Below are 20,804 nucleotides of genomic sequence, written 5' to 3' on the forward strand. Positions count from 1 at the left end.
AGCAAGGGATTATTTCTATCTTTCTGTATATGTTGAGGCCTGTTTTATGACCAATTATATGGTCAATTTTGGAGAAAGTACCATGAGGCGCTGAGAAGAATGTATATCATTTTGCTTTAGGATAGAATGTTCTATAAATATCTGTTAAGTCCATTTGGTTTATGACTTCTCTTAGTCTGTCTATGTCTCTGGTAATTTCTGTTTCCATGATCTGTCCATTGATGAGAGTGAAGTGTTGAAATCTACTATTATTGTGTGAGGTGCAATGTGTGCTTTGAACTTTAGTAAGGTTTCTTTTATTTATGTAGGTGCCCTCTTATTTGGAGCATAGATATTTAGGATTGAGAGTTCATCTTGGTGGATTTTTTCTTTGATGAATATGAAGTGTTCTTCCTTACCTTTTTTGATGACTTTTAGTTGAAAATCGATTTTATTCGATGTTGGAATGGCTACTCCAGCTTTCTTCTTCAGACCATTTGCTTGGAAAGTTAATTTCCAGCTTTTCACTCTGAGGTAGTGTCTGTCTTTGTCTCTGAGGTGTGTTTCCTGTAGGCACCAGAATGCAGGGTCCTCATTGCGTATCCAGTTTGTTAATCTATGTCTTTTTATTGGAGAGTTGAGACCATTGATGTTGAGAGATATTAAGGAATAGTGATTATTGCTTCCTGTTATATTCATATTTGGATGTGAGATTATGTTTGTGTGCTTTTCTTCTCTTCGTTTTGTTGCCTAGACGATTAGTTTCTTGCTTTTTTTAGGGTGTAGCTTGCCTCCTTATGTTGGGCTTTACCATTTATTATCCTTTGTAGCGCTGGATTTGTAGAAAGATATTGTGTAAATTTGGTGTCATGGAATATCTTTGTTTCTCCATCTATGTTAACTGAGAGTTTTGCAGGATACTGTAACCTGGGCTGGCATTTGTGTTCTCTTAGGGTCTGTATGACATCAGTCCATGATCTTCTGACTTTCTAGTCTCTGGTGAGAAGTCTGGTGTGATTCTGATAGGTCTGCCTTTATATGTTACTTGATCTTTTTTCCTTACTGCTTTTAATATTCTTTCTTTATTTTGTGCATTTGCTGTTTTGACTATTATGTGACAGGAGGGGTTTCTTTTCTGGTCCAATCTATTTGGAGTTCTGCAGGCTTCTTGTATGTTTATGGCCATCTCTTTCTTTAGGTTAGGGAAGTTTTCTTCTGTGATTTTGTTGAAGATATTTACTGGTCCTTTGAGCTAGGAGTCTTCACTCTCTTCTATACCTATTATCCTTAGGTTTGATCTTCTCATTGAGTCCTGGATTTCCTGTATGTTTTGGACCAGTAGCTTTTTCCATTTTACATTATCTTTGACAGTTGTGTCGATGATTTCTATGGAATCTTCTGCTCCTGACATTCTCTCTTCTATCTCTTGAATTCTGTTGGTGATGCTTACATCCACGGCTCCTTGTCTCTTCCTTTGGTTTTTTATATCCAGGGTTGTTTCCCTGTGTTCTTTCTTGATTGCTTCTATTTCCATTTTTAATTCCTTCAACTGTTTGATTGTGGTTTCCTGGAATTCTTTCAGGGATTTTTGTGACTCCTCTCTATGGGCTTCTACTTGTTTATCTATATTTTCCTGCGTTTCTCTAAGGGAGTTCTTCATGTCTTTCTTGAAGTCCTCCATCATCATGATCAAATATGATTTTAATCTAGATCTTGCTTTTCTGGTGTGTTTGGATATTCAGTGTTTGCTTTGGTGGGAGAATTGGGCTCTGATGATGCCATGAAGTCTTGGTTTCTGTTGCTTGGGTTCCTGCACTTTCTCCTGGCAATCAGGTTGTCGCTGGTGTTACTTTGTTCTGCTATTTCTGACAGTGGCTAGACCGTCCTATAGGCCTGTGTGTCAGGAGTGCTGTAGACCTGTTTTCCTGTTTTCTTTCAGTCAGTTATGGGAACAGAGTGTTCTGCTTTCGGGAGTGTAGTCTTTCCTGTCTACTGGTCTTCAGCTGTTCCTGTGGGCCTGTGTCCTGAGTCCACCAGGCAGGTCGCTTGGAGCAGAAAAGTTGGTCTTACCTGTGGTCCTGTGGCTCAAGTTGCTCATGGGGGACTGCTTTTGAGCTCCTGGTGAGTGCGGCAACTGGGAGGGCCTGCCCTGCGTTTTCTGGGATCCCCTGTGCACCAGGGTCCCAGATGGCATTAGGCGTTTTCCTCTGGAGTCAGAAATGTGGGCAGAGTATAGTCTCCTCTGGCTTCCCAGGCGTGTCTGCCCCTCTGAAGGTTTAGCTCTCCCTCCCACGGAATTTGAGTGCAGAGAACTGTTGACTGTGTCCCTTCAGGTCCCGGCAGTGTCTGGACTGTAGGGGACTTGCCGCTCCAGTGCCCCTATCTTCAGGTTCCCAGAAGCCATATACAGTTTCCTCTTGGGCCAGGGATGTGGGCAGGGGCAGGAAGTATTGGTGGTCTCTCCCGCTCTGCAGTCTCTGGAGTACCCACCTGTCTGGGAGGTGAGCTCTCTCTCCCAAGGAGTTTGGAAGCAGTGAGCTGTGGGCCGGGATCAGCGAAGTTGGGACTCCAACTCATATAATTTCTTTTTAAACTATTATTTTTCTTGGATATTTTATGTATTTACATTTCAATTGTTATTCCCTTTCCCCCTTCTCCCTCTGCCCTCCCCCTCCCCCTACTTCTATGAGGATGCTCCCATTCCCACCTACCCACTTCAACCTCAACGTCCTGGCATTCCCTACATTGGGGAAACAAGCCTTCACAGAACCAAGCGCTTTTCCTCCTATTGATGCTGGACAATGCCATCCTCTGGTACATATGTGCCTGAAGCCATGGTTCGCTCCATGTATAGTCATTGGTTACTGGCTTAGTCCCTTGGAGCTCTGGGAGGTCTGGTTGGTTGATATTGTTATTGTTCCTGTGGTGTTGTAAACCCCTTCAGCTCCTTCTGTCTTTTCTCTAACTCCTCCTTTGGGATCCCTGTTCTCAGTCTGATGATTGACTGCGAATATCCGCCTCTGTATTTGTCATGCTCTGGCAGAGCATCTCAGGAGACAGCTATATCTGTCTCCTATTAGCAAGCATTTCTTGGCATTATCAAGAGTGACTGGGTTTGGTGGCTGCATATGGGATGGATCCCCAGATCGAGCAGTCTTTGGATGACCTTTTCTTTAGTCCCTGTTGAAGCTGATCACTTCAATTATATCCTTACTGATATACCAACCACTGAATCTTTTAACTGGTGTTAAATAGATGTTGAAGTCTTATACTCTAATACAGAGTTCAGATGTTAATCTTTGTGGTACCACCAGTTTTTGCCTTATATATGTTGTGAGTTTGTCAAATGCATATATGTTAAAAGTTTTATAGATAGTTTTAGAAAGACACCCTTCCCCCATGACATGCACCTCTTTCTTTATTCACACTTTTTGCTTTTAAATCATCTTTATATAAAATGAATATGCTTATTGTATCATTTTGAATTTTAATATTGGAGGCTCTTTCGTATCCTTTTGGTCTGTCCTTTTCTTTATATTTAGAATTAGGCTTTATCCTTTTAAACTACTTTGTCAATGTGTCTTCAAATAATACAGAAAGATCACATATATTTACAGTGATTATTGCTATAGGTCTTTAAATATATATATCATATTTGTATCATTTTCTATTTGTTTCTTTTGTTCTTTGTTTTTGTTTTCCAATCTTTCTGATTTCTTTGGTTTTGATGGAGTATTTCTCATTATCCAGGTTATCTTTTCTTTAGTATGTCATTATATCTTGTACATTTATAACCATTAGGAATACACACAAATAACATCATAGTTATTTCCAGGGACTTCTAGTATCTTACAATATTTCACATTCCTACTTTCTGGCCTAATATGATGGTAACCATTCCAAAATTACATGATGTGTCTCAGGCTTTAAATAACCCTATGCCCACAGATGTCTGCCTTCCTAAGTGTTTCTCATTGTCATCTCCACTTGGATGATACCATAAAACCAGTGTTGAGTGGCTCTTTTATGCCAGGCAGTTATTATGCTTTGGTTTATCTTTTTTTTTTTTGGTTATGAGAAACTAGTTTCCTTTGAGGAAGGACTTCAAAAAAGAAGAAGAACAGAACAGATTGTTCTGAGCTAATTTTTTAATGATCATTTCCCTTTCCACTTGCCAGAAGCTTTTAGGATAGGTATCTGAGCTTTACCTTGAAAACTAATACTGCCCCTGAAAGCAAAACTTAAAAAATGTGAAATCTGCCTATGACTGACTGTATGTATAAATTTTTTAACTCTTAGTCTCAGAGTAGTGAGCCAAAATACATAAATACAATTTAAATTTTCAATTAGTTTTAGCTGATATACAAACTCTAAACGTTATATTGATGAGATGTTTCCAAGCATATGTATAGGTTATTATTTGCTCGTTAAGTGTTCTTACTAGTATTGCCTCAAGCTCCTAGATTTCTGATCGGGGTATGCTAAAATCACTAATGTTAGGGAGAAAGAGTCTAATTATCTAATAGATCTAAGAAGAGCTGGTAATTTTTCATTTGTTTCACTATTCCTTTATTTCTCTCTCATTTCCCTCTTACTCTTGCTCTCTCTCAGTGTGTGTGTGTGTGTGTGTATCTGTGTGTCTGTGTGTCTGTGTCTAGTTATGTATGGCACAATTACCAAATTCTTACTAGTAACACCATTTTTGTCTTTTTGGATGAAGTTTATGTATGTTGTATATACATGTCTGTGTATATAGTTACATATACATGTTAGTGTGCCTATGTGGGGGCCAGAGAGTGATGTCAAGTATCCTTTTGAATTGCTCCTGGGCCTTAGTTTTCAAATTTCATATATGAATATAATGGTTCCTGGTCATATTCACCCCATACTCTTTGTCTATGTCCCCCCATTCCTGTCAGCATATCTACCATCCCTGTACCAACTTCATGTCTTTCTTTTTATAACCCACTGAATCCAATTATTGCTTCCTATATGTTCAGGTACTTGGAGTGATCCACTGTGTCATGGGCAACCTACCAGGAACCACTACCACCAAAGAAAAGCAGCTCACATTCTCTCAGCAGCCATCATTTGCCATTTGCTCCTCGGCTAGGAATGGGGAGTTGGGATATACTCCCCACCCCATGGTGAAATTTTTAACTGTTTTTGGTCTTGTGCAGTTCTTGCACTGATAATCACAGCTTCTCTAATTCCGTGTGTGCAACAACCATGTCCTGTCCAAAGAAAGAGAATTTTACATCTCTCCTCCCTATCCTCCAGCCCTTACATCTTTCTACCACAAAGCTCTTCTATGGTGTTCTCTGAGACTTTTGGAGATATCATAGATGTTCTATTTATAGCTGAGCCCAAACAATGGTTTACTGTCTTCATTAACTAGTACCCTTTGCAATACAAAGCTTCCTTTACCAGTGGAAAGATATAGAAATCTAATGGTTCAACATAAATATTCATAATGGAGTCGGCAACATAAGTAAAACAACATAACACAACAACATAAAACAGTATGTTCTTCCTTAGGGTTTGTGGCTTTGTTAATCATGCGTTATGGTCATATGGGGAGCAAGCCTCAAATATAATCAAGAAATTATTTGGTTACTCCTGTAAGCATCTATAACCTTATTGCACAGTAGGTTTATATCGCCTTGAATGTCAGTATTATAGTATGCAGGGTCCAATGCCAGGGAAGACCATTGATGCCTTTTTTTCCCACAGAAGCATGCATGGCAATGTACAGAGTATGAAAATTAGTCACTACAGGAACAGATACCTAGTCAGTTCAAAATTATTTTTCTATGTCTTGTAAGCAAAGTGCCCACACATGTTATTTTTTCAGACAATGTTTTTCACTAAGCCTGGAGTTAACTAATACAGCACAATACCTGTTCAGCAAGCCCCAGGGGCCAACCCTTCTCTAGATACATTTCCCAGCCCTAGAATTATAGATACATGGTGCTGTCCTTTGTTTTTACCTGGTTTGCCACTTGCTAGGGACATGAACTTAGGTCTTTGTGCCTGGTTAGCAAGTACTTATCTTGCCAAGCCATCTCTGTAGCCACTCTACTAAAACTTCTAATAATATATTCTAGCTATAATTTTTGAAGGTAGTGGTTCTTGTCACCTGGATCAAGCTTTAAACATTTTTCTAATGTTTACCTTTTCATATAGCTTGCCTTGGAATATTCGTCCTTGAATAGCATATAGGTTAGATTGTATCACCTACTTGGTGCATCCTAAAGTCCCATAGGAAAAAGAAATCATATTAAATTGTGCAGATACAATTGGCCTGTGGACATATGGTCTGTGAAAGATTGTCTTGACTGATATGGACGTCTCAGCTCACTGCGAGTGGCTAAGCCTAGGCAGATAGCCTGAAATATGTAAGAATAGTGGAATATGAGCTATGGAGAAGGCTGAGAGGAAGTCCTGCCTCTAGATTTCCTGCCTTGAGTTTCTTCCCTGATTTCCCTCAATGGTCTACTGTGATTTGAAAGTTAAGATAAATAAACCATTTCTATCTCCAAAAGCTACTTGTTTCATAGCAGTAACAACAACCACAACCACTAGAACAAATTCCACTGACCAAAATTCCAATAGATGAATAGGTTTGTCCAAACATCAATTTTTGAATATTTTGAGTGACAATTTATACCCAAAATGAACTTAAAGTTAAACTCAACTTCACATAATTTAGTATTCATGTATTTTATCATTACAATGAAGTACTTCTCAGGTAATTTGAAGTACATCCTAGGATGCCCTCACTTCTAAGGTTCATCAGTCATAAAACCAGGCTCTTTAGTGTCTAGCTTTTGCACATTCTACAAACAGTCACCACTATCTCTACCTAGAAAACAATATCTTTTGCCTTTGGCCTAGCCACTGTGTCAGATCTATTTTTAAAGCTAATTTATGTTGTGTGCTTTGAAATTCTATAAGTCATCACAATTGGGGCAGAAATGTTTCCTGACCTCATCCATCCTGTAATCTTTCAATTGTGGAAATTTGGCCTTCTCGTTTAAATTTTAGAATTTAATGCATCAGGTTCGAGCCTTAGAATGTTTATATTTCTCTTATACTAAGTCTTCTTCCCAGAGCTAGGCACTTATTGAGAGTTGAAAAAGCATCATTGATGGATTTTCATATATCAGTTTTTGGTAGGAAAGTTTGACCACTCTGCAGACTGAACTACAGACATAAACACCAACCTCCTGCTTAATTCCAAAAGAGCAAATCACCTCTTGATTTTAAGAGCTGATAATTAAGACACCTCATATATATTAATAGAACGAAGAAGGATCATTTTTCAATCCTCTCTCCAAATTCTTTCTGCAGCCCGTGGAGATCTGTTTTTGGAAACTGCATTAGAGATGGGAGGGAAACGCTCTGTGGCATGGAACAGAGTCAGCTTTCTGCCCCGTGCCTGGCAGAGACTGTGTCTGCCTTCCATGTGATACTTTAAATCAAATGAAATTTGTGGCGCCTCCGAGGCTTCTGCAACTACTAGGGCTTCTTCCACAGTGGTTTTACATGATGCTAACACAGTTGAATACAGTGGGATTTACCAAGGGAAGAGAGAAAACTAAGGAGAACAGAAGTCAATGTAAATCCTAAACATCATACATTCCCAACTGTACGCTGGGAGAGGGGGAAGGTTAGAGGAGAAACTCGAGCTTCAGGCTGTCAGTAAAGCAATTAATAGGAAGACAAATAGTAACAAGTGATCTTAAAGATATATACATGTCATAGAAGACTCTCTTGAATTATATGCACACATTATCAAGTCTTGGACAATAAAGGGGAACAGAAACAGGGTTAAATTTTAAATTGTGTAGAGCTTACTTTAGGCTTCATATCAGTACAAGCGATTCCCAGATTCTAGCAGCTTTCTTCTGCCAACTCAACTTAAAACTTTTCCATCTCTCAAAGAAGAACTAGGAAAAAGTATAAACCAAACTAATATTAAATGCTAATAAATATAATATTAAAATGTTTTGGGAGGAGGCAAAACCTGAAAAATCTATCTGCTGACAAAGAAATATTTATATTTAATAATGAGTCTTTAAATGTGGTAGTGATTGCTTTTATTTTTCAAATCACTTATTTTAAGTCATTTTACTATCCCAATTTCATTGTCAGTATTCTTTTCAGAATGAGTTTAAAAATTATTGTGCAGCACCAGTTGAGAAATGATTTTGAAAGTTCCCAGCTTGACTTTGGTCTAGTCAGTCAGAGAAGCCTCTTCTGGATTCATGATTGTATATCCATAAAGAAGAAACAAATTGCTTTTGTCACCCCTAATTTTCCATATAAATTATTTTATGGTTACTAATATATGTCTATATTTAACTAGATACCCCAGAACTTGACCACCATTTTCTACCATTTTCATTTGCTCTTTTTGGTCAAAAGCATGAGGAACCCAACATGTCTTTAATGAGCAAGTAGCTACATACTGTTAAGCCTATCTCTCTTTGAAGAAACAAGAACCAATTCTAGTAATGCAGCTCTTCTGTTTCTGGCCACCCAGGGCCCCTTGCAATTTGCTTCATAAAGAAAATAGCAGGATAGGGAGGCAAAATTTAGAACAGAAACTGAAAGAACGCCCATTCAGAGCCTGCCCCACATGTGGCCCATACATATACAGCCACCAAACTAGATAAGATGGATGAAGCAAAGAAGTGAAGGCTGACAGGAGCCGGATGTAGATCTCTCCTGAGAGACATAGCCAGAATATGTCAAATACATAGGCGAATGCCAGCAGCAAACCACTGAACTGAGAAAGGGACCCCTGTTGAAGGAATCAGAGAAAGGACTGGAAGAGCTGAAGGGGCTTGAGACCCCATATAATCAATAATGCCAACCAACCAGAGCTTCCAGGGACTAAGCCACTACCCAAAGACTATACATTGACTGACCCTGGGCTCCAACTGCATGAGTAGCAATGAATATCCTAGTAAGGGCACCAGTGGAAGGGGAAGCCCTTGGTCCTGCCAAGACTGAACCCTCAGTGAATGTGATTGTTGGGGGGAGGGCGGCAATGGGGGTGGATGGGGAGGGGAACACCCATAGAGAAGGGGAGGCGGGGCTAGGGGGATGTTGGCCTGGAAACTGGGAAAGGGAATAACATTTGAAATGTAAATATAAATACCCAATTTAATAAAGATGGGGGGAGAAAACAAAAGAAAAAGTAAGAAAAGAAAACAGCAAGACTAGGAGAAAACATCATGAGTATCTTCCATGAGTAGGAGAAACAGAACAACAAGATGGGATCAAGGTTTGAAGATATCAGGGCCATGGGGTAGACAGGTAGGCAGGCTTTGGACAGGACCAAGCAGTGTCTTAGATAATAAGCAAGGGGGAAAAACAGGAACTTTTCTGATATTTGGAGATTAAAAGTCACTAAGTACCTTCTGTTCATTGTACAAATGTTCACTGTTTGCTTGCTTGCTTGCTTGTTTATCTGGTTGGTTGCTATTGTTTTTACCATTGCTTTGGTTTGGTAGTTTTCAAGACAGGTGTTCTCTGTGTAGACCTGGCTGTCCTAGTACTCACTTAGTAGACCAGGCTGTCCTCGAACTCACAAATATCCACTTGCCTATGCCTCCCAAGTGCTGGTGTGAAGGGCATGTGCCACTATGCCCAGGTTTATGCTCAATTTAATTAGTTAATTTTATTTATTTATTTTATGTATATTTGACATTTGGTCTACATGTATGTCTGTGTTAAGTGTCAGATCCCCTGGGACTGGAGTCACAGATGGTTGTGAGCTGTCATGTGAGTACTGGGAATTGAAGCTGGGTCTTTTAGAAGAATATCCAATGCTCTAAACTGCTAAGCCATCTCTATTCCCTATGCTCACCATTTTTAATGTTCCCTTTTTTACCCCTTTATACAGCCTAACTTCTAACATAAAATTTATGCTCATAAAGATTTTTTTTCATTGTGTCATCGGGTAAAGATCATACTAGTTTTCACAAACTCAATTCAGACCATTAAAACCAATATTGCCTTGTTTTGACACAAATCAGATATCCTTTATTTATCAAAGCTAAGTGACATGTTGTTGCTTCCTCCTTTTGATGTGTAAATTCCCCATGTCTGACTTTTCTTTCTCTTCTTTTCTTTACTTTTTGTGTTCGTTTTACTGGAGGTGGTAGAAATAAGCACCCTTAGCAGAGTACTCTACACAATAGTGTCCAGAGGCAGGCGGACGTGCTGCTTTAGCTTCTTGGAGAATTTGAGGCCTTCTGCCTCTTTCAAACCAACACACCCAAGTCTACTATTTTTCTTTCAGGCTCCTCAAAGAACATCTTGGAGAAAAAGAAGTTGAATTGACCCTTATCTTTGACTCAGTGGTAGAAGCTGACTTGGCTAATTACACTTGCCATGTGGAAAACAGAAACGGACGGAAACATGCCAGTGTTTTACTTCGGAAAAAGGGTATTCTTTTTCATAAATACAACTATGTTTTACTAACTACCAATGGCTATTAAATATGTTTTCTAGACACATTTTGTCATTTAATAAAAACTTTCGTTATCTATTGTATTTTTATTATTTGAATGAAGCCAGTCGTAGTAGTAGTAGTAGTAGTAGTAGTAGTAGTAGTAGTAGTAGTAGTAGTATACAGTTCAGCCATTACCCACCTCATGGTTCCCCCTTCCACAGTTCCTCATCCCATTCTTTCTCCCCTTGTCTCCAAGAGGATGTTGCCCCACTCCAGTGCCAGGTCTCCCCACTCCCTGGGACCTCAGGTCTCTTGGGAGTTAGGTGCATCTTCTCCCACTGAGGCCTGACCTCTGCTATGCCTGTGTTGAGAGCTTTGGACCAGCTCTTGTATGCTGCCTGGTTCGTGGTTCAGTGTCTGAGAGATCTCAGGGATTCAGGTTAGTTGAGACTGCTGGTTTTCCTATAAGATTGCCCTCCTCAGCTTCTTCCAGCCTTTCCTAATTCAACCACGGGGATCCCTGACTTCAGTCCAATGATTGGTTGTAAGTATCTGCATCTGTCTCAGTCAGCTGTTTGTTGGGCCTCCCAGAAGCCAGTCATGCTAGGCTCCTCTCTGTAAGCACACCATAGCATCAGAAATATTGTCAGGCCTTGAAGTCTCCCCTAGAAGTGGATCCCAAGTTGGGCCAGTCATTGGACCTCCTTTCCTTCAGAATCTTCTCCTTTTTTAGTCCCTGAATTTCTTTTAAACCAGCATGATTCTGGGTCAGGAATTTTGACTAGGGGTTAATGATCCTGTTCCTCCACTTGAGCCTATCTACTGGAGGTGGACCCTTCAAGTTCCCTTTTCCCAATGTTGGGCATTTTAGCTAAGATCACTCCAAAGTTCTACCACCACAGCAAGCCCTGACCACCCTAACATGTATGAAAAGCAAGATAACGACCTAAAATCCCTATGTCATGATCAAGGCCTTTAAGGGGCCATATAAAGAAATCCCTTGAGAAAATATAAGAAAACACTGGCAAAGTGGTACAAACCCGTCGAGAAGAAAGAAATAAGCCACTTAAAGAAGTAGAGGAAAATACAACCGAGCAGGTGAAGGAATCGACAAAGCAGTCCAAGAACTGAAAATGGAAATAGAAACAATAAAGAAAACGGTTGTCTTTTTTAAGGAGCAATATTTTGCTTGCTGAGCATACTAGCAAAAATGAAAAGCCTATGACCTTTAACAGCCTAAGGAAATGAGGAAATGAAGTAAAGTCTGCTTGTACATTATGTCACTTGACATAAAATGTGCCACATTTGTAATTCAAAGTGATACATAAAATTTGGATATACTAACATTCAATATTTTCTCTGTATTTCACTTTATTATGTGTTAGATTACTTAGCTGAAATGTTAGACATTATGTTAACAGATTAAAAACAGTTACTCTATAAATTCCAAAATAAAATGTAACATAAATTGTCAACAATGCCATATAAGAAGAGTTATCATAAATACTCCAAGTTACATTTTGTGACATGACTTGGTATTAAAGGACCTTCAATGGGCGCATATAGTCTAAGTACTTTGGCATTTCTGAAAAAGTTCCTCTTAATAGTTTGTTCTAGAATGTGTAGAACTGTATGTGAAAAAAGAAACAAAATTTATGCATAAAGGGGCTAAAACTAGACAGTGCCAGAAAAGCATCTGAAAAGGCTTTAACAGAAGTCTCCATTACTCCAAAGAGGCTAAATTGTTTGTGTGTTCACCTGGGAAAGGTTTTGTAAATGTAGCAGAACACATGTTCTCAATCAGGCCACTTGCTGCCTAGGTTTTAGAACAATAGAACAGATTAAATCAGCAAAATCACTAGTTGCACCTACTGGCCAAGATGGAATTTCCATTTTCTTGCCAGCCCCAAAACTTGAGCCTGACCAGAATCTCCAGAAGAAGCAAGGAAGCATGATTTTTTTCTGAGAATACTGCTTCTATCTCAGCTGCAACATTTCTCACATGACTGGACTCGATGCTATCTTAAAGGCATATTTATGCATAAAGGGGTCTAATATGGAAAGAGAAGTCAGTGTAGCCAGGTTCAGGTAATCTGGTTCAGCCACCTGGTGAAATAAAACTGACATGCCTGATTAGTGTTTCTGACCCCTAGTCTCCTCGTATATACAAAAAGTAATAATATCTACCTTGGAAAACTAACAGTTTAAATAAACAAGTACTAGATATAAACTTTATCTCACCTAAAAAGTAGATGTTATTATATTGAATATTGAGTAATTTTTTCATCTATATACCTTCCTACATTAGCACAGGCTTTGCCCTAACTCACATGCCTTGTGGCAAAAGTTGCTTTGTCCCTGTCCTTTTGGGTCATACTTTTGGTTCGGGGATTTTTCTGAGGTGGAGTTTGCTGCTGCACTTCTGTGTCTTTAAAAAACTTAGACAGTGTTTCACTACTAAAATGCACTTGGGTTGCATCCTATTTGAATAAATGATTAAAACTCTTTTATTATTGAGGACACATGTGTGACAAACATATGCTAGGTATTGAAAAATGGACAAATAAAGTAGACACCCCAAACCTCTGAGGTAGTAACAATGCAAAGAAATATAAACATTTAATAAAAGTTACACAAAAGACACACAATTTTCCTTTTTGCTTTTTCTTTTTCTTTTTTCAATTTGGAAATTTCTTTGGGGAAAAACCATGAGGAAGGTTTGCAATAATTCAACCAGTGGGAACAGATATAATCTGAGGTTTAAAATAAATCTATTCTATTTAAAAGTAAAAGCAACAACTGGCAGTTCTTGAAATTCTAAAAATCTGAAACTGAACATGAGGATACACCGTAAGAGTCTAATGCCTTCCATATCACCCACAAAGGACTTTGACTAAAATTCTTACTAACTGGCAACATTAATTCTCACTTGCCTTATTCTTAAATAAGTGTTCACTTTTTTTTCCAGCTCCTCATTTCGATCTCTGAATTCTCAGTTGGTCTCCATTTCATAGCTTTTCATTTATTTATTGTCACCTCACACAAAGTCCAGACTCATCTATCTATCTATTTTATAATATATAAAATCTTATATATCCCATAGGTACATCAAGCTTTTCGGGCCCCAAACAGGACACTTCATTTCACCTGCCTATAATCTTGATCCTCTGTTCTTCATCTTCATCATCATCATTCTAGTTTTTTGGACCAAAATATTCAAAGCCATCTTTCAGTTCTAGCTTTCTCTACTTGTGTCACAACCAAGCCCCACGGTTTAACTTTCAAAGCCTAGCAGAGCTTTAACCACTTCCTCGGCTTCACCACTGCCAGATTATTTGGAGCTCTCAGCTCAGATGAACTGAATGAAACCCCAAAATTTTGCAATTGCCCAATCTGTTCTTATTGGTAATCTCACTTTTTATTACACTCTAGATCGAATGCCATGCTTACTAGCCTCCTTTCAGTTTCGCCTGCTCAACAAGGATTGTCCTGCCTTAGATCTGTCTCCTTTGTTTATTTCTTCTGCCTGTAACATTTTTCTCCCTCTGTTCCCATGGTCGCCTCCAATCACACAGACCTCTTCTTATGTGACCTACTCTGTGGGCATCCCCTGGACACCTCATATAAAGTACAATTCACTATCTTTTTTCTTTTGTATGTGTGTGTGTCCTCTAAGTTTCAGTTTCTTTCCAGTGTATGGACTAATTAGTGTTGGTTATTACATTGGACATTTGTTTCTTGCGTTCTTCCTGCCAAAGAATGTTCCTTTCATAAGTGTAGGGATTTTTCTTGCATTAGTGACAGCTGTATTCATAGTACACAAAACATAATAAATACTCAAAAATGTTCGTTGCATGGAAACTCCAATCATATATAAGTAGCCCAATGCAGTTGGAGAAAATATAAAAGAATTTATAAAACAAGATTGTATCTATAATTTTGTCTTGACTGTATGCCTTCAGTTACTTAATATCATTTTTTCTTTTTAAATATTTTAACTCTCAGGCTCAGAGGTGAAAAAGCTAAAGGTCTCAAAGGCCAAGAATATATAGAAAATAAGTGGGTTGACTATTAGAAAAAAAGTAAAACAAGATCTAGACAAAATATACTTTACTTAAAGGACAACCTAACACTCTGTTCTAGATTTTCACCCAGGGTATGAATACTTAAAAGTTTTCAAGTGAAGCTGAGAGTTTAGATGATTTCTTTTAAATTTATAAATATTCATTTTTCTTGGTGCATTTTTATTTTAATAAAATTTTATTTGACATACGCTGTATCAGTTTGCATTCTTATAGGCAGAAGTTAAAGTTTTTTACAGTGCTTTGCTAAAGAACAAAGTTAATTTTTCTTCATTTGGTCTTCAAGCCCTCAAAACTATGAGGGGCAAAGTATGTGTGTGAAACTGTTGTAATTTTTAAAAACTCCATCAAGCTTCTCTTGTGTTAAGACACACACCTACACACATGTTAATATATATATAATATATAATGTATGTTAGCATATATATGTTTATATTTAAAATATTAACCTTGAATTTAGAGCTATTAGACTTTATCAAAACAGAGCCTGACCTCACTGGTGGTGATAATTCCACCTAGAATGCAAACATATGCTTGTTTTATGGAACAATGACTTCTTAATGAGCTGTAAGTCAAATATTTGAAATCCCCTAAGTGATCATTATGGAGAAAAAAATTGTGACGAATCATTTCATGAACTCTAAAGGGCTTTTGTACAGTAAAAATTCACCTCTAACATATCCAGTTATCAGGGACAGAAATTACAAAAATATTATACTCTAACTATATGGTTCCTAATGCAGCTATATTTTGTTTTCTCTGAAGAGCTATTAGAAAGAAAGTATAACTGACAGTAGTAACAGATCCAACTAATTTTTCCCTCTTGGTGAACCCAGATCATGAACTTAACCTTAAAACATTCTGGTAATTAGGTCTAACTCTGTACATACTCCCTTCCCCACAAAAATATAATGTATGACACTAAATCTAAATCTCACTCTCTGCCTCTGCCTCTGCCTCTGCCTCTGCCTCTGCCTCTTCCTCTGCCTCTGCCTCTGCCTCTGCCTCTGCCTCTGCCTCTGCCTCTGCCTCTGCCTCTGCCTCTGCCTCTGCCTCTGCCTCTGCCTCTGCCTCTGCCTCTGCCTCTGCCTCTGCCTCTGTCTCTCCCTCCCCTCTCTTCCCCTCCTATTCTACCTTCCCTCTGCAAGCCCTTCCCATTTGCCTTCTACCCAGCACTTTCTTCTACTCCACCTGGATTTTTACAACAATATAGGAAGCTGTTTTAGTTTAAGAGGCTATATTAGATTGTGTAATTTATAAAGAACACGAATATGTTTTCTCATACTTCTGGAGGCTAGAATACCCAAGATCTAAGTCTTCATAGACCTTTATGTCATGTTTTACCAATGTTCTGCTCGGAGCTATTTAGGTTAATTTTTTAATGAGCCTTTCCCTGGAGTCCTCATCTTCTGAACCATCACCAGACTCTCCCACAAGGCCCTTTGCATTGACAACGAACATAAAATCTCCTTGAGCCTCTACCCATTCATCACCCCTTATCAAAGCTAATGCTCCATTTGTAGATATGTGTTATAGCAGCACCCTAGTCAGCAGTAATGTATGTCTTATCTATTTGGCTGCTATAACAAAATAGCTTTAACCAAGCAGCACATTAGAAAGCACAGATTTGATGCTTACAGTTCTAGAGATAGCTGTGATAGCCTATTCCCTGTCTAGTAAGGACCTTTCCTCATAGTTGTTAAATTCTATGTTCTCACATAGGAAAACAAGTAAAAAGATTCTCTCCAGCCTGTAAGGGGGTACTTGTGCCCAAATCCTAATACAATTGCCCAAACTTAATACTGTTTTAACACATAGTGTTTTGTCTAATGCTGGGAATCAAACTCAGAACTCTGAAAAATGCATAGTCACTGTGTAATATCCCAAGATCAACAAACATGACTTTTGAGAAGATGCTAACATTCAGGTTCCAGAGTAAATCCCCTAACCCATTCACTAATGTTTGTTAAATAAGCAAGCTCAAACACACACACACACACACACACACACACACACACACACACACACACACACACAGTGTGCCATACCCTGTTCTCATGTCTCTTGTCTTCGCTTGCTATTTTTCCCATACAATAATATCTGACCTTTGTGTTCACACTGAAGAAATAGATGGGCTCAAGCTAAGAAGATATGGAAAAATGTAGATACACTATGAGTATCTACAAACAGTTACAAACTACTCAAAATCTCCTCCCTGGCTGCAGCTATCCTGAGGAAGTATTTACAAGACACAGACCAAAATAAATGACTCTCAGCTTCTCAGTCAGGAAATGTCTTGAAGAACAGATCCTGCTGTGACAGAAAATGGCAAATGCAAACAGAAGACAAAAGAAAAGCCAGATGTCATTTGGCTGGTGGTAGTTTTACCCTCTGATTATAGGATGAATGTTTCTCTTTTGATAAGACTGCCTTCGCTGAATCAGAGAATACTTGTTGGGTCTCAGAGTCTAGGTTCACAGTTTTCAACTTAAACAGCCACCATTATGTAATATTTTTCAGAGGCATTTTTATAAAATGGACCCCCCAAACCACAAAGGTACTTTTCACGCCATGATTCTCTTCCATATATTTACTGCTTACATCGGTGCCTGCTACTCAGCAGCACAAATTGTTCCTGCTGCTGACGTTTTCCAGCTACCTAATAGCAACTGCACTCTGTAAATAACATAAAAGTTGTTGGGAAATTTTCCATTCAGTGACTATGAAAACAGTCGAGAACTGTTCTGGTCAGAGAGGAAATGGAGGAGAAGGAGAAAGAGGGGGAGGGAGAACAAGGAGTAGAGAGGAAGGACAAGAGGGAGGATGATGAGGAACAAAAGAGAGGGAGAGAGGAGGAGGGCATGGAAACATTTACAGATTAAGTTGAACGTTTCTTAGGGTAGAAACAGGAACAAAGGGGTGGGGGGGTGTCAGTCAATCAATGAGGTAAGTTGAAGAAGAAGATTTTCAGTAAAGAGTAACGAAGAGACATTTATTGTTTCCAGCACAGCAGCGGTCATTTACAATGTATTGTTGATGGAACCTGGGGAGGAAACAAGAGGAGATTGTCTTTTGTTTCCCAGTATAAATTTGTTATGGAAGCTTGCTTTATCCCCAGATAGAGGTAGGGAGTAGTTTCCTAGGAAACCAATTTGTAAGACAGGAGGCAAACTTAAACATGTGGTAGGATTGTTGTTTTTGCCTAAAATGTAGGAGCTTCATTTCAAACCCAGTTCCTCCTGTAGCTGGTAGAGCAGGGATACTCACTTCCCATACCTACTCGCTCAGTCCCTTGAACTGTCCATTATGGACAGTCTCCTTCACAGCAGCTCCCTTCTCTCCCACGTTCCACCATGCCTAGTTTTGCTTTAACACAAGAAAAGTTACTTTTATTTCCACTTCTACTCTGTGAGTTTCTTTTTTTTTTTTTTTGACTTGAATAATTTTTTTCATCTTTATTAACTTGGGTATTTCTTATTTACATTTTGATTTTTATTCCCTTTTCCGGTTTCCGGGCCAACATCCCCCTAACCCCTCTCCCTCCCCTTCTATATGGGTGTTCCCCTCCCCATCCTCCCCCCATTACCGCCCTCCCCCCAACAATCATGTTCACTGGGGGTTCAGTCTTGGCAGGACCAAGGGCTTCCCCTTCCACTGGTGCTCTTACTAGGCTATTCATTGCTACCTATGAGGTCGGAGCCCAGGGTAGTGGCTTAGTCCCTGGAAGCTCTGGTTGCTTGGCATTGTTGTTCATATGAGGTCTCGAACCCCTTCAAGCTCTTCCAGTCCTTTCTCTGATTCCTTCAACGGGGGTCCCGTTCTCAGTTCAGTGGTTTGCTGCTGGCATTCGCCTCTGTATTTGCTGTATTCTGGGTGTGTCTCTCAGGAGAGATCTACATCCGGTTCCTGTCAGCCTGCACTTCTTCGCTTCATCCATCTTGTCTAGTTTGGTGGCTGTATATGTATGGACCACATGTGGGGCAGGCTCTGAATGGGCGTTCCTCCTGCCTCTGTTCTAAACTTTGCCTCCCTATTCCCTGCCAAGGGTATTCTTGCTCCCCTTTTAAAGAAGGAGTGAAGCATCCACATTTTGGTCATCCGTCTTCAGTTTCATGTGTTCAGCTGCATCGCATCCAGTTCTCAGTTTACTTCCTGGGGAAAACTTAATTCTTTCATTTTCCAGAAACTTAAGAGTTTCCTACAAGCCCCCTCCTTCCATGACTACAGCACTTTGCAGTATCTTCTTCAAAGCATCCTGTGACATCTCCCCAGTCTATCTCATTGTCACTAGGAATTGCAGTCTGTGTTCATTCCTTGGAACCAAATAATCCTCCACAAGTCGCAGGGTCCAAGAAAATGGCACCAACATTTCCATGGAAGAACATGTACATGAGGTCCCATTATCACTTCCGGATAGAGCAGATAATGCAGAGGTGGAACAAAAACAGTCTTGAGTTTAAATTTAAGAGACCATAGTTTGCAAACTCTTTGAGACACTTTTAGATAGATGTCATTAGATAACTCATTTTAAAATATAGATTCTCAAAACCTACATGTATAGATTTGGTTAAAAATTCTTGTGCTACAAGAATATTTACAAAGTAAATGACTGGTTGGGTCATATATATATATATATATATATATATATATATTGCATTTTATAAATTAAAATATGCTAAATGGGTTTTGCTACATTGACCATGACTTATGATTTTTAAGCAATGGTCTTACATAAAGAAAAGGAACATTACCAAAGAACAGTTGTCTCTGTTTCTCAAGAGTCATAGCCAACTCAGAAATTTAAATAGGCCTACCCAGGGAAACTGATTGATGCCAACCACAGTCAGAAGCAACTAATGTGCAAAATAAAATGTCATTTCCCTTGCCAGTGTCTAGTTACATTGTAAGCTGAATTAGTAGTAATAGAGTATTTGCTTGATAATTACAGAATTAGATTAAATGGAGACCACCTAATCTTGTAGGCAATTTCATTTAATTATGATGAGACCAGTGGATGTTCTTGTCCCTCAACAGAAAATATTTCTCTTTCCTCGGCTCTCTCAGATTTAGCATTTCTTATTTAAAAAATGCTGAACTCAAAATCTAAAAACCTTTGAGTTCTAATTTTTATAATTTTCATGATACTATCCCTTTATTTCTATGATCATTCTAGATTTGTTAATATCACTAATTAAGCTACAGATAATCCACTGTTCTCTGAGCCTGGGAGACATTATTGCCTCATTCCATTATGTGCTGATTTAATTATCCCAACTCTCAGAGTTGTGGGAACGCCTCAGTGGAAAAACTTAAGTTTAGCGTACTTTGGTGTTGGCCAAAGAGGCAAAGTGACTAACCTAGATTTCTCATGCACGTTTTGTTCCACTGGGTATATTATATCACAAATATATTATAGTAATTTATTCAAATAAGTATGGGGAACAGAGAAGTTAATTCCCCCTGCTTAGTGTATATTAGATTATTTTCTACTAAGGTTAACAGTTAAATCTTGCAAGCTCATTAGATTTTATTTGATTCTGAAAGTAATTTTATGGTGTTATTCTATAGTAGAAGAATAGAGACTGTGACCTGAGAAGTACAGAAGATAATCTCATTAAACCAACAAGATATTTGAACAGAAGCAACAAAACATTATCCATGAATCCAAAATAAAGGAATTTTAATAGTTCCCTGATATAATCATAATAGCATGATATATTAACAATATATAATATTTAATATTTGCAATAACAAAGAATTTCTAATAAATGTCAAATGTTCATTATATTATATATAATAAATAATAATATTAAATAATGTGTGAAAATGCAATATTTTCTAAATTAATTGGGATCTAAGCACTTCTTTTATGATATGCTTACTACTTTTAATGTTAAATTGCTCAAAGCTTCCGAATATAGTTAATTTTATTAAAATATGACTCATGCTAAAATATCAGGAGGAAAATGCACAAGACATTCTGAAAGGAAAATCAGAGTGGTTAGTATATCTCCTACATAGAGACTTGAGGAAAAATTCAAAATGTTGCTGGTTTAATTACCTTTTCTTGTTTGTTCTGTTTACTTCAGATTTAATCTACAAAATTGAGCTTGCAGGGGGCCTGGGAGCAATCTTTCTGCTGCTTATACTGCTGCTGGTGGTCTACAAGTGCTACAACATAGAACTGATGCTTTTCTACCGACAGCGTTTTGGAGGTGATGAAACTACTGATGGTAAGCCATGTCCTTTATCCAAGCTCAGTTAATGGACTAACT

At 38.5% G+C, this 20,804-nt stretch overlaps 1 protein-coding gene across 4 annotated transcripts in view; it reads left to right on the plus strand.

Annotated features, from left to right (window-relative positions):
- Positions 1-20,804, plus strand: part of Il1rapl2 (interleukin 1 receptor accessory protein-like 2) — a 1,532,967-nt gene that overhangs the window by 1,478,380 nt on the left and 33,783 nt on the right. For all 4 annotated transcript variants that reach the window (XM_063279885.1, XM_063279884.1, XM_063279886.1 and 1 more), the window contains 2 exon segments: positions 10,295-10,440; positions 20,619-20,762. In XM_063279885.1, coding sequence (XP_063135955.1) covers positions 10,295-10,440; positions 20,619-20,762 — 290 coding nt within the window.

The sequence above is a fragment of the Rattus norvegicus genome, chromosome X (assembly GCF_036323735.1).
Source record: "Rattus norvegicus strain BN/NHsdMcwi chromosome X, GRCr8, whole genome shotgun sequence".
In the NCBI taxonomy this organism is placed as follows: domain Eukaryota; kingdom Metazoa; phylum Chordata; class Mammalia; order Rodentia; family Muridae; genus Rattus; species Rattus norvegicus.